Source organism: Idiotropiscis lumnitzeri, chromosome 2, assembly GCF_059441095.1.
Source record: "Idiotropiscis lumnitzeri isolate Australia: NSW breed Sydney's pygmy pipehorse chromosome 2, RoL_Ilum_1.0, whole genome shotgun sequence".
NCBI lineage: Eukaryota > Metazoa > Chordata > Actinopteri > Syngnathiformes > Syngnathidae > Idiotropiscis > Idiotropiscis lumnitzeri.
The window spans coordinates 26,267,633-26,291,804 of record NC_142392.1 but is presented as its reverse complement, the minus strand read 5'-3'; the positions used below and the strand labels follow the sequence as shown (position 1 = coordinate 26,291,804).

At 43.3% G+C, this 24,172-nt stretch overlaps 2 protein-coding genes across 2 annotated transcripts; one reads left to right on the top strand and one right to left on the bottom strand.

Moving 5' to 3' along the window:
* The first annotated feature begins 454 nt into the window (after window positions 1–454).
* LOC148342121 (uncharacterized) lies at window positions 455–4,772 on the top strand. Its single transcript, XM_088280691.1, has 3 exons — window positions 455–1,071; window positions 1,899–3,534; window positions 4,155–4,772. Exons 1-3 carry the CDS (start codon window positions 952–954, stop codon window positions 4,346–4,348), a joined length of 1,950 nt encoding a protein of 649 aa, XP_088136817.1. The 5' UTR covers window positions 455–951; the 3' UTR covers window positions 4,349–4,772.
* Window positions 4,773–8,609: 3,837 nt separating this feature from the next.
* On the bottom strand, window positions 8,610–17,906 carry LOC148342120 (C-type mannose receptor 2-like). Its single transcript, XM_088288068.1, has 25 exons — window positions 17,757–17,906; window positions 17,575–17,684; window positions 17,342–17,469; window positions 17,227–17,283; window positions 16,993–17,148; window positions 16,801–16,883; window positions 16,035–16,064; window positions 15,788–15,884; window positions 14,515–14,637; window positions 14,331–14,447; window positions 14,231–14,263; window positions 14,003–14,164; window positions 13,752–13,895; window positions 13,450–13,584; window positions 13,182–13,385; window positions 13,016–13,126; window positions 10,841–10,898; window positions 10,695–10,761; window positions 10,502–10,635; window positions 10,389–10,432; window positions 10,134–10,307; window positions 9,900–10,048; window positions 9,483–9,809; window positions 8,679–8,729; window positions 8,610–8,621 (listed from the first exon to the last, which is right to left on the bottom strand). The coding sequence occupies exons 1-25, from the start codon at window positions 17,904–17,906 to the stop codon at window positions 8,610–8,612; spliced, it is 2,856 nt and encodes a 951-aa protein (XP_088144194.1).
* Between the last annotated feature and the right edge of the window lie 6,266 nt (window positions 17,907–24,172).

Genomic DNA, 24,172 nt, shown 5'->3' with positions numbered 1-24,172 from the left:
AAATGCAGGAGAAAAGCTGACGCAAGCAACATCGTGCTGAATCCTCATAAGAGATGTTTGCTGAAGTCTGCTGCTACTACGACGACACCTATGCTAAAAAAGAATGTCGAGAATAATAAAGAAATTCTTATGAAGTGGCTACAGAGAAATACGATAGGAACAATTATTAACAAATGTAATAAAGAGAAGTTGATATCACACGGCACAACATTAACTACACGGTATAGGTTTTGTTGCTAATTTTGGTTCACACATTAACTCACAACTCTGGGAACAGCCACCTGCACCCAGGTTAAGTCGACTCCAAATCAACATGAAAGAAGTGCGGACGTGAGCAGGATGAACAACAGCTGCGACCAGAATAAACATACCCTTGATCTGTTGTGTAAACCTGTATTGTGATATAACTCGTGATTTTCAATAAAAGGCCCAGGGAGGTGCAGTAAGCTTCAGAGATTCGACAGGATCACTGGGGTATCATCTCTCCTGGCTGCCAGACTCTTGCCACTTGGTGTCCGTGTCTATTTTGTCTCTGAATTTCCTACTTGTCATGGTAAGCGTCGCTTCACCACATTTGATGTGATTCTCCCGCGACATTTCAAAGTTCGGGCTGGATGGTGACTGGATCGAGCGGAGGGAACAGTGATGGCTGGAGAAAGACTGTGCACAGCAACTAATATTAAAACCCTCATTTTGAGGCCAGCCTCGCTAGAACATCCCGACGCTCGGCTCGATCACCATCCGACTGAACCAGAAGGGACAACACGGAACACCAGGGGTAAGATAAACTTTAAAAATAAATTATGTCTGATTGACGAACCTGACACTTATCTATTCATTTTGTCAGGGTGACATGACATTTTTGTAAACGTGCAGAATCATATTTTCAAAGTACAATACTGTAGTTTTACTTTGCATCTTGTCTCTTTAATTGCCTTGAGACGATGTGTAATGCAGCAGTCGTGCCATTTTACTCCTCTGTTTCAGAAGATGGACTCGAATTTTCTAAAATTTCTCCAAGACCAGCGAAAGTTAGATGATAAAGTCATTGCCACCTTTATCGAGGAGAAGGTATGTACAACAGGCAATAACATGTCATTTAACCAATGTGGGTGTTTAAGGAAAACTGCTTCGGGCATATTATATGTTGTGAGACATGGTTGATCATAAAAAGAAAATTGTAATGATTCAAATTTTTCTATTCTTAATATCAATCTCAATAATCAAGTTTAATCCACCCAAATGGATTTGCATTTCTTTGGGGCAGGTTGGAATTCTAGTAGAAGCATTTAAGTGTAAATGAAGTACACACACATTGACAAAAGTGTTGTCTGTTCATGGAAAGAGGGAAACGACATATATAACAATCATAATACATAAAAATAAAAAGGAAAAATCACCATTCATAATCGGACATTGATTTTCTTTATTGTGGTTCATTGGAATTGTTAAAAATTTTGAAACAGGCCTTGACAAAAATTATGGTACACATTTTGTTGCAGAACCTTTTGAGGAAATCACGACAATCAGATTATTTATGTAATGAAATTTCAATGAGATGTGTGCAGCTCTCATTTTGTCCCTGTCTCCATATGCAAACCACGCCAGTTGTTTTACGTTTGAAGGGTCCTGTCAAATATATATATATATATATATATACAGTTCGAAATGGAGTAGGAAGAAGTATAAACTGTGTTCCTACCCCTTTACACCATTTCTAATTCATATTTATGAATGATGTTTAGCGTAGTTAGTACACTATTGGAGGTTCAGCCAATCATTTTTCTACGTTGCTGTTCAAAATGCGTCTTACTTTCCATGTTTTAAAATGATTGCTGGTCATGTACTTTGTGTATTTTTAAAACTTGTTTCATTACCAATGTTCTATTTTTCCTCAGATTGATTGCTATGCTGTCAATGCGATGACAGACCAGCAGCTCACAGAATATGTTCCCAAAGCTGGAGACCGAATTGCAATACGCCAATACTGCAGAAGAGAAGTAGCTGCGCTTGAAGGAACCAACACAACAATATCCAAAGCAACTGAGTCTTTGATTTCAAAAATTCAACAAAGGCGGGGTTTTGACAATGGCCGCACAGATGAGCGGGTGAAAAAAATGTCTGGCAACACTAATGCTATGAAAGAACACCGCAACTACCAAATGGGCCTATTTGAAGAGACTCAGGACCGAATTGTGCAAGTTAGAGAGAGAAGAGGAGGAGGCACAAGACATTTAAAGGCCCTGAAGAATGCAACAATGTCAGAATTAATGGAAACAGGCAAAGCACTCTTTTTTCCAAATGGAAAATCAAAACTAGGGAGGGAAAGCGATTTTGAATTTCTAATACGGGACTTCACTGAAGAGATCATTTCACCACAAACAACATTAAATGAGCAGTATGAAAAGAGAAAGGTGAAAACATTACGGCTTTATTTGTCATGCAAAAGAGTTGGTGCTGATGCCCCTGCAAAAGTGCTTGATGAGCCACATGACACCGCTTCTGTGCATTTTACTGCATTGGAGGAAACAGCCAAGGTGCCTCCATTGGACAGTGAAATGGTGGGAGCAGTAGGTGGACTGTTAGAAAATGTTATTGCTGATGAAGAAATAGTCTTCAGACATTCATTTGCTGATTATGCCACTTATGATGTCGATGACACCCTCGACGACACCATCCCCATGGAGCTGTTGGTTGAAAATCCATCCCCAGGGCAAGAATCTCATCCACTTAAAGCAAGAAAACTTCAACTGCACAGGGGAAATGTTTTCCATGAATTAAATGCAGCCTTTCAAAACGGCACTGTAACTACTGATGAGCTGCTGGTGGAGATCGAGATGTTCCAACCCAATGGAGCAATGGAAAAGGGAGAAGATAATGGTGGTGTGTTACGTGATGCCTTAAGTGAATACTGGGAAACATTCTTCAGTAAATGCACTCATGGAAGCACAATGAAGATACCAATGACACGACACGACATGAAAGACGAATGGGTTAACATTGCCAAAGTTATGGTCCTTGGATACAACATTGTGCAATATTTTCCCATAGCATTAGCCAAGCCCTTTATTTTGTATTGTCTCGGCGTTGACCTGATGGAGAATGACCTGCTTTCGGCATTTTTAGACACAATTCCCTCTGAAGAAAAACAAGTGGCTGAACAAGCGATGATTGATTTTTTGTCTATCGCTGGATCTGAGGAGTGGATGGATTTCCTCGAAACTCACGAGGTTAAAGTTATTGTCAATAAGGGGAACGTGAAGAAGACTTTAATTGAGGTGGCACATAAGGAACTGGTTCAAGATCCCGCCTATATTGCTGAGTGCTGGTCCAGTATATTGAAGGAACTGAAATTACCACTGGGAGGCCTGGATGAAGTATATGGTAGCCTTACCCCAACACCAAGAAGAGTAATCGCCATGTTACAGCATGAGGGCCTCAACATGAGAGAAATGCAGAGTTTTGAATTTCTGAAAAAATTCATCAGGAGTTGCAACGAACGTCGGCTCAAGAAATTTCTTCGATTTTGTACTGGTAATCTTTCACATCTTTACGATTAATCCTATTTCTGTCATTTGTTTTCACTTGTCAAATTTGATATATATATATATATATGTATACATATGTATATATACATGTGTATATATATGGATATATATATGTATATGTGTGTGTGTGTATATATGCCAAAAGAAATGTGCCCTCAGCTGACTTTGAAACACGGGGGGCAAAATTTTTGATTTGTGGGCCACAATGGGTTCTCTTGACAGAGGGGCCGGACCAGCAACACTTGGATGGAGTGTTTTGGTAACCTCACTTTATCTGAGAAAGAAAATACATATCGTATATGGAGAAAATATATGCTCTAATTTTAAATGAAAATGAATGAAAACATTGCAACAAAATACCTGTCTTAGGGTGTGTCTCCTAGTGGGGACACTTATCAGAATTATGGGGAAAATAAAACATGAACAAGGTTTATTTATTTAATTTTTTCAACTTCGGCGGGCCTGATGTAAACGTTTAATAAATACACAGCTATTGAAGGCAATGATTAGAGAGCCTTCATTTGAGGGGACAGACACGAGCGTTCTAGCATAGAGTTGGTGGTGGTATGTGGTTCTAAACTAATATTTTATTTTTGTTTTCCAAAGGTGCAGATCTTTTAGTGGCTGAGAAGATCCATGTGCGATTCTTTGAGGCTGAGAACCTATTTACACGAAGACCAATGTCCCATACATGTGGCTGTGTTCTGGAGGTGGCCAACAACTATGGGTCGTACCCTGAGTTGTCTGAGGAATTTGAGAATGTACTTGATGCCAACATGTGGGTGATGGACATAATTTAGTGTCTGTTCTGCAAAATCTATTCCCATATACTCTTAGAGGGTTTGGCGGCTGTTTTGTCTGGAATTTGTTCATAATGGTATTTTATAATGTAGTTGCATGGTCTGATTCATGGGGGCCAGATTTACTGTTTTATGCCGGTATTTCATACTCTTGGACTGCAAGTCGAGTTGTTTATATTTACTGACTATTGAGTGAGTCATTGTTTGCATAGTTGATTCTTTGCAAAATTAGGAAGCAATTTTGTTGTGGTAAGACACAATTTTGTTGACTATGGTTGTTATGCAACAGCTTTAAGACGTGTGTTTTTTTTTTTTGGTTTTTATAAAATTGCTCCACTGCTTGTATTGCAAGCAGATAGTTGTGTCGCTGGGGTCGACTACGATGTCTTGTTTTACACAAATTTTATAAAAATTAAATGTGCAACTGCTCCTATCTGAATTTTTTTCTCAGTTAAGACAGTGACATTCACTCAGCTCTCAGACAGACTGTATGTAGGAGACATTATTTGCTGAATTGAGTACCCAAATCTCAAGTCTACAGTTATCAAGTTGTCACCTTGTTGCTGTCTGATTTGACAGTGTGCATTTGTGTGAATTTGACCACTTCGCTTCACATAAATAGTTTCCACAAATACATTTAAGGTTTGAATAGCAGTTTCAACTCAAGATACTTTGGCTACCTGAAAATGTAGAAGTCAATCAATTTTACTTTTAGAATTTATTTGAATCACACACATGTATTTTAGCGAGCTTGAATGTGGCTTTTTAAATACCAATCAAAGATCTTTACATGTTGGCTCAATGCATGTCAATATGCGGAGGAGTTTGCAGCAATTTATTTATTTTACAAAACCATAAATCAGCAACAGTTAATTTGGGTAGAACCATCAAGCAAATTACAAAATATATGTACAGTATATATCAAATGAATTTCAACAATTCTCTGTACATTTCCCATGTATGTACAAGAATGGGTGCACACACAGTCACAATAAGTGTACAAAAAAAAATTCTAAGTAAAATTACACATGTTGTAAAACACTTGATAAAATCCATAATGAGCAGAATGCTTCAAACTTAAAACAATTTGTCATTTAGTTATGGGAGGGCTCCATATAAACAGCAGTTGAGGTGTGGCGAGGGGGCACACACACCATTAGGGGGTAAGACAGGGCACATTGATTAATGGTGTGATACGTTATGGATTGTAAAAGGACTTTGAAGCCTTTTACACCTGGACTGCATCCATTAAAGACCTAAGAGTGTTATTAGCTCCTCTCTCAAGTTGACGTAGTTGTCCGTGGCGATATATCCATCCACTGGGACTTGGAGGTTCTTCTGTGACATTATGTGTGTACACAGAGTGAACACATCAGCATCACAAGCAACATCATTGCGGTGGATGCAGTCACCTTCACACCTCAAAAAATCCTCCTCAGTCACTTGGCACAAAAAGTCCTCTGTGCCATACAGCTCCGGGACCAAGAACATGACATCAGGCCGACCATGAGGGACACGCTCATTCTTGGATGGACGAATCAGATGGCTGTTCCACACCTCCTTGACTGCATCCAACTCATCCTGCAGGTGATACAAAAACAATTTACATAAATGTTTTAAGAAACATGTTAACTGGAAATATAAACTTTTTCGAAGACTAATCTCAGCTCATTGTGCAAACACAGATGCATTCACGTGGAAGTCACCAAAATATGAAAGTGGCATGGTGAAAGTGAAGGAAAATACTGGCATTAAGTAGTTCAAATATTATCTGATCATCCATCCATTCACTGAGGTCAAATTTATCTGTAGCGTACTTCTGTGTCTGTGTCTATATGGAGGTAGAATTAAAACAAAGTATGGTAACCATAACTGAAAAAATGCATGTTACAGTAAAGTTTGGTATGTTTGCAGTTACCACTGACCATTGGGTCCTCAACTTTTTACCAAGGTAGGCAAAACGAATGCACTGCAGTGTGAAAGCCAGGTGGACATAAATCATCTACAATGTCACGGAAAATGTCTGGATTTTTTTTTTTTTTTTTTTTTTGTAAGGTTCTGAAAACTTTAAAAGCAAAGTTGTATTCATGAGAAGAAAATATAAAAATGCATTTATAACTTGACCATGATATGGCAAAAATTATTCAATAAAGTGCTTGTGAAGTGTTACTACTTGCCTGTATTAAACCAAGAAAGCAAAATAACATGAGGTTCTTGTCCAAGAAGTCACCATCAAAATGTCCTTCATCTTTAAGTCTGTGGAAGAGGTCCAGCCAGAATTCCACACACTCTCGACGGAGAAGGCCCCACCAACTCTCTAATCTTTGATTTGATGTGCTTCTTCCAACAACAAAGCTTTTGCCACCAGCATGCACATCAGTGTGGGTCCGACGAAGTAATCGCTGCATATCACGGATGGAACTGTTTTCTGTCCCCATGTCTGTTCTCACGATGCGCGCACATCCACCTAATTCATTAATAGTTTCAAGAAAGTAGCCACTGATGACTTTTGGATTACTGCTTGTGTGGTAAGCATTCAGCCACAGAATTCGCCTTGAAAATCCATCGATGGCTCCATTGATGCAAATGCCAAATGGCTTTAATTTGTCGTATGAGTCGACATGCCATACAAAATTTGGACCCTTGGCAAAGTATGCTCGCCTGTGCAGTCTTCTTCTCCTTCTAAATGTCGTGCCCTCTGGGTCCATTGCGGAAAGGAGCAGCCGTACATCTTCCTTTCGTACATGCAGTCCTCTGTCTTTACATTTGGTGTACATCCACCGGTAGCCATGCAACGCTCCAGAGCCCTGTAGCTCCTCTCTGATGAATTCCACAACTGTCTCTGGGTGGTCATAATGGATTCGGCGGAACAATCCATGCTTCTTAAGAATTCGTTTGAGGGACCTCAAACTCAGAACAATCCTGTGTTTGGAGCCCAGCACACATAGTATGTGTTTGTAGCTCAGGCCCAAATGAAAATAGAGCTCTATGAGCTGAAGTTGGTCCATGATCTCACGCGTGCATTCTGTAGGTGGAGCAAAATAGAATTATGTTTTGATTTCTGATTACATCGTGGAATAGATAGAATATGTGATCAAATTATTAATTAAAATATTAATTACATTTAAATATGTTTACATACGTTAAAAACAATAGTTGTAATATCATATTAACATAAACCTCATGGCGTGGCAGCTATTAAAGCAATACTTTTAGCTAGGAAAAACACGGGAGAAAACGGCAGTAACCACAAACTATTATCATTACACAAAAATAACCGCAGAAAAGGTACTTACAGTGTTTGAAACCCCAAAGACGTAATTGTATCCTCTTGTAATGCGACCGAGTGAGTGTCTCCTTCTCCAGCGAGGACTGGATGATCGCTTGCGCCGGGCGATTGCTTAAAAACGCAGCGAATGTTCAAAACATGACGCACGAAAAATGAAAAGAAACGCGCTGGCTAATTGTAGCCGTTCGCTGCTAAAACTGCTATATGAACTAGGAACTAGAGCAATATTACCATCATATAATATGAGGGAACGAAAGTGAAAGTGAATCACACCATGCCGATTCGACAGAACACTACACTACACTCTAATACTATCAATAAAAAAACAAATTGAATTTACCTCGACGTGTATACGACGGACCGTGAGCTCATTTGCTGAATTGTGGGTACTGCTCTATCAAGCAACACCCACAAACGTTTGACGTCATGGCATGGGCGTGAACGCTAGCTCATTAGCTAAACTGTGGGTACAGATTAGCTAAACTGTGGGTACAGTTTAGTAAACTGTGGGTACAGTTTAGTAAACTGTGGGTACAGATTAGCAAAAAATATTTTTTTCTCATACTGTGGCACCAGAGGGGCTCCGTATTATATAATCAGACTTTAAATCGAAAATTATTCTGTAATACTGTATAACACAACTGTGGGGCTTATTTTAAGATCAATATGCTTTTCATCATCATCTCAATCCTTGCAAGGCACATGTAAAGGAAACATGAAAGGCATTGACGTGTATGTTTTAACTTTAAGGCATACTTTGAGCTGTCTGTGTGTAATTGGAAGGCAATGGGTTGAGCTGGCGCGTTGGCAGTATGTCGGCATCTCGTGTCCAATTCAAGATGTTCCTTCTAAGTCTGATTTTGCTGAATTTACTTACTAGGGCTTATCCCAATATATATCCTATCTTTTCTTGCTTTATTCATTTGTGCCATGCCCCCCAAGAAAAATAAATAAACATAATCAATGCTGATTTCACAGGATGCACTGAAGAAATAATCCAAAAATCAAATGACATGGGTCCGCACAATCCATCCAGCAGACACCGTTGATGACGGGCACGTAGAAAGCGCCGACCCAACGGCGGGTGACGAGCTGAACGAAAACAGGAAGCGCAGGTCAGCACAATGGCGGCTCGGAGAATGGACCTTTGCCAAAGCGGTCAGTGGGCGAGTGTGCTTACGTTTACTTTTCTCTGTCTAATTCCGCCAGCCTTTCAACTTTTCCTTCGACAATTTGAACATTTTCATCATCCGCATCTGCAAGAAAAACAAGGAAGGGCAATCACATTTTGCTCAGAAACTCCACTGAACTGAAACGCTATGGAATTTGTACAACTCTTGTTTTCCACCAGAACAGGAGGGTGGGTGTCAATCCCAGAGAGAATTGCCCCACTCCAAATTTTAGAAGAAAAACGAAAAACAAAATAAACAAATGCTGCAACATCACCATTCACCACAGGGTGGCAGACATGGCTGTCTTCTACTACAACAGTTTTGCACAAATTGAGTTCTTGTACTTAGTGTTGGTCTACTGTTGAGCGGTTTTCTGCTCGTTTTTATCCAAAAGAGCCCTTTGCACTGCAAAAATAAAAATCACAGATTGTGATGATTTTCTTGTTTGTTTCAAACCCTTTGCTGTTTTACACAGATTTTGTCCATAAGTAAGATGGCATTTTTCAAAAGCCTCTTCAAGTCAGACACGGATGAAAATGTGTGGCTCCTTCCAGCATTTATTTGTTGAGAAAGGAGGGAGGGATGATATATTTTCAAAGTTTTTTTGTTTTAATGGATACTGTCAGTGTGGAAAGGATAACAAAAAATGCTCAGACAAAAATTGGCTATTTACCCGCTTAGGTGGCCTGGCGGTCGGCCGCTTAGTTTTCTTCTGCTGCTTAATTGTCTCGGTGGTCGCCTGCTTAGTTGGCCTGCTGGTCGTCGGCCTGCTGGTCGTCGGCCTGGTGGTCGTCGGCCTGGTGGTCGTCGGCCTGGTGGTCGTTGGTGTGATGGTCGGGGGCTTAGTTGACATTGTGGTCACGCCCGACTGTGCGATGTCGCCAGCCGGACTAGCACGTCCCTCCACGGACTTGACTGAGGTAATTGCATGATGCGCTTTGGGCATCTTACACATGAAGCTGTTGAGTTGCGAGCAGATCATCATCTCCCATCTACCGGACTGGAAGTCAAATGCGAAAGATTTCAATGAATTGTGCAGTGTTGACAAAATCTCTCTGGAGAGTGCATGCTTCACTTCTTCCACACTCACCTGGTATAACGTCGCCACGCAAAACTTCTTGAACAGGTGGGTAGGTTGGTCTCTTGCCCATTTGGTGAAGGTCAACTTGCTGCGGTCCGACCACTCAAATTTGCCACGCTCTACCAGGTCGTTCAGTCCGATCCACATGTCGCTGGTGGCTGCAGAGGACGGATAGGAACAAGAGCTCTCTTTCGGTTCTCTCTAGTAGATGTGATGAGGACCGTTCAATGTTGAGATGCGCACTTAAGTTCATGACTTGTTCCAGCCACGCCTGCTCCACCTCTGAGAGGATGGACACGAGTTCGGCACTGTGACTCATGCAGGTGGTTTGAGCTTTGTACCACGTCCTTTTGTCTTCGAAACGTTTGTAGCAGACGTCTGCAAACTCCTCCCAGTCACGCCCCAAGCATCTCGGCTCTGCACATTGAGATCCCGTGTCGTGATTAGTTGATGTAGAAACCTACCAAAATACTTTCGATTCTTGACATTCCTACTCACCTCCACCCACAAAAGTGTAAGACAAAGACATTTTGCTGATATATCTGCAGAGAGAAAAGGGAGAATGAGCTGGGCCTCTTAATTGGACTTGCCAGTGAAATGTGACAGCGCACTGCATCGAGGTGATCCCGTTGCTGGTGGAGCCAACATAGACGTTCTGAGGCGGCGCCTTCAGCAAAGTCACATCTCCTCCAAGTTCGTTCAGAATGACGCCCGAGTGAATAGCGGCCGCGCAGATGTGTGAGTCCTGCACTCGCAGAAAGTCAGTGTCAAAGACGGGAACCTATCCGGCATACAATTGCCTACCTGATCGTAGACCGCAGTTCCATAGACACTGTGTTTGGATTCAGCGCAGCCTGGTGGGCAATGGACCCTGCAAAAGACACGGGTGTTATGAGGAGACGGCAGGAGGAGGCGTTAGCACAGGAAAGATCGCGTCAAGTCTGACTCACGTCATTGGACCGTCAGTGAAGCTGAGGCTGGCGGGTGTGCTAGCACAGGAGGGCACACCTGTCGGTGAAATCAGGGGTGTCAAACTCATTTGAGCTCCGGGGCCACAATCACCACAATTTGACAATCAACTTTTTCCCCGTATCTTTTTTTTTTTTCTTCCCCACGAGCGAGGAGAAGTTGCAGCGGCAGAACGACAGGCGGATCGGTACAGTATTTGCAGTGTTGAGGACTCTGGATCGGTCTGTTGTGGTGAGGAAGGAGCTGAGCTGAAAGGCCAAGCTCCCAGTATACCGATAGTTCCACGTTCCTACCCTCACCTACGGTCACAAGTGTGGCTGTGCATGAAGAAAAGGAAAAGGGTCCCAGCAATGTTCCCTTTTGTCTGAGCATTCAGACAAACTCCCTGAGCATCCCTTGGACCACACCGCACATCATATGACATGCACATGGCGGCCAAACCAGTACCACACCTGTTATATGATGTAGATGTGACAAAAACATTCAAACCGTCTACATATGAAAATAGGAACTAGAGATTTGTGATCAAATCTACGGAGGACTGAAAGTGCCAAAAACACCATGAAATGTTTTATTAAAATTGTCATTAATTGTTGTCATTAATGTTTCATTTATTAAACATGGAATTAAATAAATAAATGCACCATTAATTTATTAAATTACCAATGACTCGATGTAAAAAAAATCTACATAAGTATTATTTATGTATTTAAGTCACGTGTTGCAGATTTTCATAAATTTTATCTGAAAAAACTCACCCATCAAAGTTTGGTGGGCAGGTCCTAACACATGATTGGTTGGGCTGCTCTTCAAGTCAAGGCAAATCAATTCCAGAATAATGGATTGATGCCAACCAAGTGTCTTGTGAAAATACTCATACACTTGGTGACGCTATTCACGCCCACATTGGTTTGAATGCTCAGGCAAAACAACTAAATATAAGCCTCGATGGCTCAATAAAGGTAGCTCATGAAAGGCCTCCATCATCGTCATAGCTGCCATGTTTGCAACCACTCAAGGCCAAAGCAACGGCTTGGACAAGATTTGAGTTAGCCCCGCCCTCTAACTTTGATGGGTGAGTTTGACAAATAAAATTCATGAAACACTGCAACGCGGGTCCATAAAATAATTGAATACATAATTAATTAATTAATTAAATCCATATTTAAATACACACACACATATATATAGTATATTACATATAATCATTGCTAATTTAATTAATGACAAATGTATTTATTTATTTCCACATTTAATTAATAAATTAATTCATGACAGTTTTAATGAAATATTTCATGGTGTATTTGTTTAATTTTGGGACTTCAAGTCCTCCATAAAAATAAGCCTTAGTTAGAAAATAAAAAATAACACCCATCATTTTAAGCATAATTTATTCATTTATTTAGACTGAATAAAATCTGTTTCAATATGGTCCCACATTATCCACTCATAACTAAAATCAGGCCATCTAATAAAACATGAAACAATTCTAAGTCACCTGACCTCTGAAAAACGCAAAACTGCCTTATTTCAGAGGCTCGTCAACGACGCCCATATTTGGACTTTGTGAATAGAGCCGTCTGTGTGTTGTCTGCAACGGCACATCAGTGGTGAGCGTGAGTGTATGTGTGGGCTTCAAACTATCGTAGAACACAATACTGAGTGTGCGTCCTCAGTCGTGCTACTGAAATTCATAGGAAAGTGGGAATAGCGTGTTGTCCTGTATGTAGATTTTTTTAGATGTGGAAATGAAGGAATGCGTGTTAAAATATAACGCCATTTGCGCTGAGAGTGTGAGTGCCGTGCGCATTTGCTCACGTGCGCAGCGCAGAGGGAACATTGGTTCCCAGCACCGCAAACTCCTTTGAAGGGAAGCTGTTGACTGATATTGTGCAATACTCAGCCTCTGAAAAGGAGCCTCAGTATCAGGTGTCAAATCATGAGGACAAAGCAATTTCGGAATGTTGGGGAAGTGGTCGTCAGTGTGACATTTGGTGGACAAAATGAATAACAACAGTTACTTTGATTGAGACAACAAAGTGAACGTGTACTCTGTCCTCACAGGCCAGATTGCACCTCGGACTGTCACGCCTGGGTTAAATCAAGGCCTATGTTTAACAGTGTTTCTTCTCACAGCAGTGGCCCGTCTTGCTCACCGTCTAGCGGGCATCCTAAGACGTCAAAGCGAAGGCCGAAGTTCTCACGATCCTCCAGTGGCAGGATGCGGATGTGCCGAGCAGAAATGGGCGTGTCAAGCAGGTGAGTGACTCCAGTCTTCAACTAGAACCAAAACACCTCCATGTTTGCATTGAATGACAAGGCAAGGGTAGAGTCGGATTGGTTGGCTTGCTGCCCGCCCGCTCACCATCCCATCGGTGTGGTTAGTCCAGGTGGCCCCGTCAGGACTAAACTGCATCTGAAGTTTGCTGAACCACTCAGAGCGGTCATCGTACTTACACCCCTGGGTCACAATCCCTGTCACCATTCTCAATTGGCGGAGGTCCACTTGGATCCAGCTGTTGGTAGCTGAAGAGGAAAACATTTGATGGATCAGGACACCGAGCTGCGAACGTGTGAATTTTCTACGTACGCTTTGCTGACGGAATCCAGCAGTGCTGTCCATTCAGACGAGCTTTGTTGGCTTCAGAGTGCTTGAGAGAGGAGGAGGCTGAAAACGGCCCATCTGTAATTCTTCCAGTCATGATGACCAGACTGTCAAGACACACTGAAGAAATCCGAAAGCAGGTAGCTCAGTGCTCTTATTAGATGTCTGGCCACTCGCCCTTAGCGAGGGTCCTTGTGTCAGATCTGGATTTTGTTGAGACTCGTTCATTGCATTCTCTCCTGGGTATTTCTCCAAGACCACGTCAAGGAACTCGATGCAACTCTTACCTTTCTGTTTGCAGCTGTAGACGATGTGGTGGTATTTGGAGACGGCAGGGCAGGGGTCCGGCTTCAAGGGTCTGAGGGCGCAACTCTGACGGTTGTCACACACTTTCCTGAAGTGAGGGAGGACGTTTTCCATTATGCAACTCCCTGTAAGTAATCACACCCCGGTGGTTATGCCAAGTTCACGTTAAGTTTCCGGTGACCACTGCAACCCGTCTGGCCAATACGATCTGAAACATTTCATCAAACACAACCTGTGAAGGTTGATTCTTGCGTCTTTGCGTCTGATCCTGGCAGATGTGAACAGACGTCGCTACGCTTCCGTCCGTAGAAGGCTGACTGGATGTGGATGATGCTTTCAGCAGGACATTCAATTCTTTTCCACTCATCCTGGCAGAGAAGCTCCTCCACAAAGCCTGCAAGAGAATCATCTCGTCATTTTTGTCTATCCTTATTTCAAGCCACAATTCAAAGAGACTCACCATCATGAGGCAGCAACTGTTTTGACGTCCCTCCTGCAAGAGAAAACAAAGGTGGACGTCAACACGTGACGAGGATCAGTGGGGCATCATCACATCTTACCTTGTGCTTGTCTCTTGCAGATGTAGCCTTTGTTGTTCTCGCACTTGTCTGCTTTCCAGTAGCCGTTGCCAGTGAGTAAGGAAAGACAGGGTCCAGCAGAGTTGGCATCGGGGTAACCTAGAAGGAGACAACAGATCCTAAGCGTGCCTCTGGTTCTCCAAATGTAGGCAGTTTTGAGACCGACCTGCGAGCAAGTGGACGAAGCTGAACGAAGATCCGTCAGCCCACTTGCTGCCGTCTTCAGCGATGGAGCGATTGGCACCCAACCACACAGAAGTAACGCCGACCGACAGAGGCTTCAGGAGAGCTTTGGGTCAAAGAAAAACATGCGTCAAGAGTTGGAGCCATTTCAGAAGACTAATGGTCAGGGTTAGGGCGGCTCGGAATGACTGCTGCCAAGATGTTTTAGCATGTGAGGCACACACAACAGTGGAGCCACACAGAGTGAAAAATTGCACAGGACAGAAAGAATTTACTTCAATTGTTCTCTGGTTGTATCAAATATAATGAAGTCGTCATGAAAATAGAGTGAGTATCTTGCACGCTGTTCATATTGAATTCATTCTGAGAAATATAATACAATAATATAAAAAAGCCTTTTCCTGACATTTGTTGATGGAAAAAGCAACTAGACAACACATTCACTTACTGGTTGGGTCCTTGCTTTCCAAAGTAAAAGCAGAACCCGAAACATAAAAGGAACGGTATGCCCGGAGTTACGAGGTTAAGAGAAAGACCAGCGCTCGTCTTCTTAATTGCTACCATGGCAGCTTTCTGTTTGCAGGTATCGATAGAACTGGCAAATTGGGAGCGGCACACACCTCTTAGCGCCCTGTCTCAATTGGGAGTGCACATTCAAGTTGCCACATAGCCGGACATGAGTCCAATCGTAATCGACTCTGCTTTCTACACCAAATTAGGGGGATTTTTGCTTCTCTGGAGGCTAAGATGTAGAGAAAATTGACTGCAATTTTTGAATCAGCATGCCAATTTCAAGCTTTGATCAACATAAAAATCAAAACTTTTTTTTTTCAAATTGTACCCTAGTGTAATCAAGTAGTTGTCGATTATTTATCTAATTTATATATTTGTCTGTATCATTGTTGTATTGCACTGGAGAGGGGAGCCCTCTAATCTCGTTGCACACTTGAATACAATGACAATAAAGGGATTTCTAATTTCTAATCATTTCCTTTTCACACCTCCGACTTTTACTTGCATAAGCCCCAGCAGTGTGTGACGTGTGAATGCTTGCTTGTGCACAACCGCCACTCATGAATGAAAAGAAGACAGCAGGTGCGTTTGCCTTGGAGAGGAAAAAGAAACCGTGGAGCATAATAAACGAGAATTATGGGCTTGCAATAATTAACGACACGACCACTGTGCGAATGATGCAGAGAATCGTTCCGCAATTTCCAATGGGAATTGATTATTTCTGACGGAGACGGCCGTCTTACCGAGTAAGAAGCGCTGCTCGTGCAAGTCGGTGATGCTGAGCAGGTTCCCTCCAAGGCGTTGGCAGTCGTCTTGGGCCTGCATCCAGGTCTTGGTGGGCTTGCGGTTGATCAGTTAGCAGATGTCATCGGAGGGGCCGTCCAGCCACAAGCCGCATTTCTCAGTCCAGCCTGCAAGCGAGACGGCGCTTGAGATAAAGTAGTACGTACGACAGGTGACCACATGTTGACCGCAGGATGCGACGCCTACCTGGCAGAGGCTGAGGTCCTTGGCGCTTGGCTGCAGGGATGCGAGAGGGAACAAATATGAGAGAGCGCATGACAAGAAGACGTGCAAAGTGACACTCTGAACTTTTGGACCTTTTTGGCAGAAGAATGGCTCCGTGGAAGTGCAGGAGCCGCCATAGAAATGTCCAGAAGATGAAAGTAGCGCACAGTCTCCGGAAGGATTGCGTGGGTCCCATGAGAGGTAGTTCTGTGGACAACATTGGGGACGTCACGTGACTTTAGTGTGTTGCACGCCATTGTGTCAGCTTCCCACTGCATTTCCTCCAGAAGCACTCAAATGATTCTGGCGTCAGGCGGAATGCTCGCACTTCCAAAATGATTTTTCAGGAAGCCCCCAACACAGCCATTGATCAACCATGAGCATTGCATCATCGTCACAGACAGTGAGGCATTTTCAACACTGAAATGGTCAATTAATTGTCAAGGTACTTATTTGTGACAAAATGTGAAATGACTCCAATTGTTACTCATGAGGTGTTGAACCAACGCGAGCGTCAGTCGCTTACTTGCTTTGCCGTCAACAATGTAGGGAAACGATTTCCTCAAATCTCATCAAGTTTGATTTTGTTTCCTGTATAAATGTCATTATCCCAGTAAATATCTTCAGTGGAGGTCCTTTTATTCTGGTAAGAAACAATGTTGTGCTAAAATGATGCTTTTGTTCTCGGTTTGAACTTTTCCAGCTTTGCGAAATGACTTGTTGACACTGCCGTAAACGTTTCGCTTACTGCAGTGGTTTTGTCACTCCACTTGAACTCGTTGCCCGTCTTCTTGAATCCCACATGAGGCATCGATGTTGACTGCCTGTGATCTTGAGGAATGGACAACAAGAGCTTTAGTACAAGAGCCGCCAACCTTGTTGGATGTTGACAAGCACAGTGGTATGATTGCTGCCGTCTTCAGTTAGTCTTGGTGCTCACCAGCCAAGAATTTGCCCTCATGCCATGCGTGGACGCTGGCCAGGTGACCGTTCCGTGCGAGACAGAACTCCTCAGCCTCCTGCCAAGTTCTCTCTGTCTCCTCGTAACCATAGCAATACTCAGCATACAGGAAGTGTCCAGGGTCGCAGTGGGAAGCTGACGGCCCAAAGAAACATTTGTTAGGAAACCATGACGGACGCTGACAGTGGAACAAGAATTATTGCTGCAACTCACTCTCCATTGGTATGAAAACGTAACTGTCGCCTTTACACGGACGTCCATGCGGGCAGCCTGCAGGAACACGACGTGATTGCATTTATCTGCATTAAATGTCAACATGAATACGGACGTGCAGGCTTACCGCTCAGCGGCCGTTCGCACATGTACGCCAGAGAAGACGCGCACAGACCAGACCTCCACTTGCCAGGCTCTGTCCATCCCCCTTGGTTGACGTACGCGCAGGACTCGACGTTGGAGCTGTAGAAGTCATGAAGCGAGACAAACGAGGAATAATGGCCCTCATGTCTGATCAAACATCAGCAAAAGCTTTTTCCTCATCATGTGTGGGCTCTCAGCATTTACCTTTCGGGGTGATTTGTGGCCCACTCGTTGTATGTCGCCGTCACATGCGTGTCAGACCAAGTCCAGGCCTGGCTTCCAATTTTCAAGTGACACCAGACCTCGTCACATTCCTGCGGAAACCGATCTCGGTTGTCAATGGAGGACCGCTACAGAGTCACCGGCCACTTGTGCTTCGATCTCACCAGATTGGAGAGTCCCAGCCAGAAGCGGGTCTTCGCTCCCATTGCCCTCTTCACGAAGTCGTTCTCGTCCTTTGAAGTGATGGAGACCAGGTCGCCGCCCTCCACGATGCAGTCGTGACGGGCCCCCAGCCAACCGTTGGTGGTGGCCATCCTCTTGTAGCAGCTGGAGCCGTGCGCCAGCCAACCATAACCACATGGGTTGGCTGTGGACACATTCGGGGGATTAGTCTTGTCTGACAAATTCGAGCAGTTTGGTGGCGCACGTGCATGTTCTTGTGCTTCATGCAGTTCCACACGTGGTCATGAGGTAGCGCCATCGAGGCATCGCAGCAAGTCAGCCATTTTGTCTGGATGAAAGTAGCGGCTATTTTGAAGGCCACTTTGGCAATTTATGGGGTTCCTTCCAAGACTAAAATGTGTCCTCCACCTTTTGTCCCACCGCCATCAAACAAGCATCTCCCTCACTTGACTTCATTACGTTAGTCAGAAACATGACTGTTAATGCGGAGACAGCAAGGCGCTGCTTCCGGGCCACGAGGCCTGAAACCTCCTTCAGGCCCAACCTCAGCATCAAAGGCCTCCTCCATCCAGCTGTGAACAAATTCGCACATATGCTACATGTGCACTGTGTAGCCAAGGCAGATTGCACATGTGTGTTAGCATGCGCGTGTCATCGGAATGAGTTGCTGTGTTAGCCTAGCCACCCCACTGAAAGAAAATGCGACTCCGCCCCTGACAGTAACTCAACTAACCAATTATTTTGCGAGATATATTTAAGACATTTGAAAATGAAGATGGAAACAAAATGCAATTAGTCCAAATATGCTTTTTTGAGAGACGGAAAAAATTTGAGACTTAGTTTATGTGCCACCCTCAGTCATGTCATTTTTGTCTCGCCTCTTTTCAAGTCGCAATACAAGGAGACTTACCGTCAGGAGACAAAAGAAGTGCTTGCTTCTTTCCTGCAATTTGAAAACAAAGGAGGACGTCAACACGTGACGGGTATCAGTGGGGCATCATCACATCTTACCTTGTGCTCGTCTCTTGCAGATGTAGCCTTTGTTGTTCTCGCACTTGTCGGCTTCCCAGTAGCCGCTGCCAGTGAGTAAGGAAAGACAGGGTCCAGCAGAGTTGGCATCGGGGGAACCTGGAAGGAGACAACAGATCCTAAGCGCGCCTCCGGTTCTCCAAATGTAGCCAGTTTTGAAACCGACCTCCGTGAAAGTGGACAAAGCTGAACGAAGATCCGTCAGCCCACTTGCTGCCGTCTTCAGCGATGGCGCGATCGGCGCCCAACCACACAGAAGTACCGCCGACCGACAGAGGCTTTAGGAGAGCTTTGAGTCAAAGAAAAACATGCGTCAAGAGTTGAAGCCATTTCAGAAGTGTAATGGTCAGGGTTAGGGTGGCTCGGAACGACTGCTGCCAAAATGTTTTAGCATGTGAGGCACCCACAACAGGTCCGTTTGTGGAGCCACACAGAGTGAAAAATTGCACCGGACAACAGAAATAATTTCTTTTATTTGTTCTCAGGTTGTATCAAATATAACATGAATGAATATAAAAAATAGAGTGAATTTTATTTACTGTTTAGATTGAATTCATAATGAGAAATATAATACAGAAACATACAAAAGCCTTTTCCATTTTTTGATAGAAAAAGCAGCTAAACAACATATTCACTGACTGGTTGGGTCCTTGCTTTCCAAAGTAAAAGCATTAACCGTAAGAAAACTTGCAACGAATGGTATGTTTGTGGTTCCGAGGTTTCGAGAAAGGCCAGCACTAGACTTTGTAATTGCTTCCATGTCTGCTTTCTGTTTGCAGTTATTGACAGTTCTGGCCTTTTGGGAGCTGCACACACCTCTCACCGCACTGTCTCAATTGTGTGTGCACAAACAAGTTGCCACCAGGGCCGGCCCTGCCTATACGCCACTTACGCACCAAAGGGTCCCAATCTGGCAACCCACTGCCGACGCATCCGAGAACTAATGCGCACGCACAACGTGCGCTCCATTTATAGCAAACGCTCCATCTTAATTTGCAATGGTTGGTCCGCGGGGCAGCGTGCAATTGTGTATAAACAAGGGCATGAAGCAAAATCTCAAAAAGCCTGATCGGCTGTGGAAAATTGAAGGGAAAAAGGAAAATGTGAAACACAAACTATATTGAGGTAAGTGCATAGGATGTCGGGGCCTTGTATTTAAGTTGAGAATAGCAGACCGCGAATGCCCCCCACTATTCCTGCGTCATCATGCGACAGAACTTTTTTTTAACCGATATTTTAAAAGGAGAAAAAGCTTAAATTGTGTTTGTGCGCTGTGCCTATTCATTTTATTTTCAGGAACGTTAGAGTTGCAAGCAACGTTAGATCTCGCATTAGGCTTTTTTGGCCATGTTGGTGTAATTTACTTCTGTATTTATTGTTTAATTTAAAATTGGTCTGGCACCAATGGGATTGCAATATATATTTAATAATTTGGCGGCAGTAATAATAATAAATATAATAAGAATAATAATAATACAACTCTAATGACACATGGTACATTTGATCTTATTCCATGAAAAAAGAAAGAAAAAAATATGCATGTAATTAGAAACAGGTACTCATTATGGTACGGCAATACTAATTTGACTCGGATACTTTCGTTGGGCTCGTTTATCAAATAATTCATTCAACTCATTAATTCTCAGTCTTCTTGTCTGAGATTAGGTTAAAACTATTTTATTTTTGTATCACTATCAGGCTATTGCTTTGAAGTGTAAATTCAATGACTTGGGACCAAATTAAAACACATTAAGAGGCAGGAAAATGTCAATTTTTTTGTGGTGTAATCCTGCCTTGACTTGTACCGCAGTAGCTGATTATAAAGGAGCCAATGTTTTAGCGGTGCCGTTTTTGCAATGACAAAAAGTATAAATGAAGAGATTGCTGCTGTCACATTGACATGATAGGGCTATTGAGTCATCAATAGCGGAATGTTTGGTGCTGCTGATCAGTTAGAGGGCCCACATAGGAAACTTTGCTTAGGGCCCCCAGAAGACCTGGGCCGGTTGACACGTTGCCAGATATGAGTCGAATCGTAATTCTTACTACAGCAAATCAATGGAATTTTGCATCTCTGGTGACTGACTAAGCTGTGGAGAAAAAAACTTGTCGTCCTATTTCCAATCATTATGACAATTTCATCTTTCATCAGCATAATATTCAAATCCAACAGATTATTTTTTTCTAAATTGTTCCCTAGTGTAATCAAGTAGTTGTCGATTAATCGGTTTCTTTGGAGAAGAAAAAGAAGCCGTGTAGCATTATAAACAAGAAGAATGAATTTGCAATAATTACCGACACAACCACTATAAGTATTATAAAGAGAATTGTTGCGCAATCTTGATCATTTTTGATGGACGGCCATCTCTATGAAATAAGTTGTATCGGATGGGTTTGTATTGTATCTTACCATGTACGAAGCTCTGCTCATGTGAGTCGGTGATGCTGAGCAGGTTCCCTCCGAGGCGTTGGCAGTCGTCTTGGGCCTGCATCCAGGTCTTGGGCTTGCGGTTGATCAGGTAGCAGATGTCGTCGAAGGGGCCGTCCAGCCACAAGCCGCATTTGTCAGTCCAGCCTGCAAGCGAGACGGCGCTTGAGATCAAAGTAGTACGTGCGACAGGCGACATGTTGATCGCAGGATGCGACACCCACCTGGCAGAGGTTGAGGTCCTTGGCGCTTGGCTGCAGGGATGCGAAAGGGAACAAATATGAGAGAGCGCACGACAAGAAGACGTACAAAGTGACGCTCTGAACTTTTGGACCTTTTTGGCAGAAGAATGGCTCAGGGGAAGTGCAGGAGCCGCCATAGAAATGTCCAGAAGATGAAAGTAGCGCACAGTCTCCGGAAGGATTGCGTGGGTCCCATGAGAGGTAGTTCTGTGGACAACATTGGGGACGCCATTGGATCAGCTTCCCGCCGCATTTCCTTCATAAGCACTCAAATGATTCTGGCGTCAGGCGGAATGCTCGCACTTCCAAAATGATTTTTCAGGAAGCCCCGAACACAGCCATTGGTCAACCATGAATATTGCATCATCGTCACAGACAGTGAGGCATTTTCAACACAGAAATGGTCAATTAATTGTCAAGGTACTTATTTTTTGTGACAAAATGTGACGCAAGCGTCAGTTGATTACTTGTCTTGCCTCCAACATTTCAGTAAAATGATATCCTCAAATCTCATCAAGTTTCACTTTGTTTCCCGCAGTGGCGCGCCGTCAAGGCCTTCTCTGCTGGCCTTACATAATCAAGAAAAAATGATCAGAATCTGCACATTGATGTCATATAATAGCCAAGCGTTATAATTTTAGGTGAGAGTTTTTAATCCAGTCAGAATTCCGCTAGCTCGTGTTGCCAGGCATCGATTCTGTCCAAGTAAATGAGCTTTCATATTTGATAGACAGTTGCGATGGCCAATCAGATCACGAGTTGGTTACAATGAGCCTTCTCGCTGGTCTTACGCTGAAGGTGAGAAACGCGTTTTGTGATTGGATACTCACTATGCGTAATCAACACGCCTGGAAGTCGTAACAGGCGACCGTTCGAAAATGTAAAATATATTTTTTGCTTTTTTAAAACCACAATGACCGAAGGAAGGAAAAGTGTGGATTGAATTGCAGATACGCTTGTGAAGTGAAATATGGTTTATTAATGTTGTTTTACCACATAAATGCTGCATAATAACCATTTTATGCCTATATACACGCGTTAGTAGATGTCTGTGTTTATGTGTTATGAGAATTTGCACAGGCTGTGTCGATGTGTTGTGAGAATTTGCACAGGCTGCATCGATGTGTTATGAGAACGGGAATAATTGGAGAGAATTCGTACAGGGCCTAAGCACCAGGAATGTCTGACTCATGCGAAAAGGTACAGCCGATAACGAAAAGGGAGTGAGGATTGGCAAAGGCCAAAGTTGTGCGAAGGGCCATGCGAACCATCAAAGCGCACTCGAACGGGAGGGGATGGGGTGCGATATTGGCTATAAGAATGTGACGGAGGCAAAACGTAAGTAGAGTCGGCTGAGGGTTCTACGCGCGGACGCCCAGCATCGTATTTTTTGCTCGCATTACTGAGGACGCCGGGGCTCTCTGTCCTTCCAGCACACGGTAATGAGATTTATGTATTGCATGTAATCTATGAGCTGAGATACAATTGTTGCTTGCTTGCTTGTACACTTTATACTGTGGGTTAAATAAAATGTGCCGCTTGTTTAACGCAGTGAAGTGTTTGTTGTCCATGTAAGTCGCCCACGATCCGTGATCCTGAAGTTAATAATAAGTCATAGCAATTGATCATGAGTTGTGACTATTATATTATTTGATACTGTAATTGATTATAAGCAGTGTCTACTCAAGGGGTCACGCTTGTCTGATTGGATATAACAGACAACTTAACCCATTGTAGCCTGGCGATTGGGTATCAGTCTCGCTACTAGTCACTCTTATTGATGCTGTAATTGATCATGAGCAGTGTCAGAATTGTTTCAAAACAGCTTGTGAGGCCATTTTCAAGACGGACCTTTCAAGAGAAGCTATATTGTTCAACAGTCTCTTCGTACTGTGTAATTGCGTTTCTGTATATCACTTGTCCAACCGTGGTGTCATCAATGATGGTATTATGAGGGAGATTTATTCAAGTAGAACTTCACTGAAGGCCCGCGAGTGAAATTCTCGGCCCGCCACAGGTTTCGCGTATAAATGACATTATTCCAATAAATATCTTTCGAAGAGGTACTTTTTTATTTGTAAGAATTACTGTTATGCTAAAATGACACTTTGTTCCCGGTTTGAAATTTTACAGCTTTGCCAAACGACTTTTTCGAAATGCCATAAACCTTTCACTTACTGCACTGGTTTTGTCACTCCACTTGTAGACGTTGCCTGTCTTCTTGAATCCCACAAAAGGCATCGATGTTGATTGCCTGTGATCTTGAGGAAAGGACAACAAGGGCTTTAGTACAAGAGCCGCCAACCTTGCTGCTGGATGTCGAAAAGAACTGTGGGACGATTGCTGCCATCGTCAGTTCGTCTCACCAGTCAACCATCGACCGTCTTTTTGGGAGTGGACGCTGGCCAGGTGGCCTCCGTCAGCAACACAGAACTCCTCAGCTTCATGCCAAGTTCTCTCTGTCTCCTCGTAACCATAGCAATACTCGGCATACAGGAAGTGTCCAGGGTCGCAGTGGGAAGCTGACGGCCCAAAGAAACATTTGTTAGGAAACCATGACGGACGCTGACAGTGGAACAAGAATTATTGCTGCAACTCACTCTCCATTGGTATGAAAACGTAACTGTCGCCTTTACACGGACGTCCATGCGGGCAGCCTGCAGGAACACGACGTGATTGCATTTATCTGCATTAAATG

Coding starts and splice junctions, on each gene's coding strand:
- LOC148342120 (XM_088288068.1), bottom strand. CDS start 17,906: ATGGCCACCACCAACGGTTGGCTGGGGGCCCGTCACGACTGCATCGTG. Junction 17,149..17,226: donor CGTTTTCATACCAATGGAGA/GTGAGTTGCAGC, acceptor TTGGGCCGTCAG/CTTCCCACTGCGACCCTGGA. Junction 13,386..13,449: donor CTGGATTCCGTCAGCAAAGC/GTACGTAGAAAA, acceptor TTTCCTCTTCAG/CTACCAACAGCTGGATCCAA.
- LOC148342121 (XM_088280691.1), top strand. CDS start 952: ATGCAGCAGTCGTGCCATTTTACTCCTCTGTTTCAGAAGATGGACTCG. Junction 1,072..1,898: donor CCACCTTTATCGAGGAGAAG/GTATGTACAACA, acceptor ATTTTTCCTCAG/ATTGATTGCTATGCTGTCAA. Junction 3,535..4,154: donor ATTTCTTCGATTTTGTACTG/GTAATCTTTCAC, acceptor TGTTTTCCAAAG/GTGCAGATCTTTTAGTGGCT.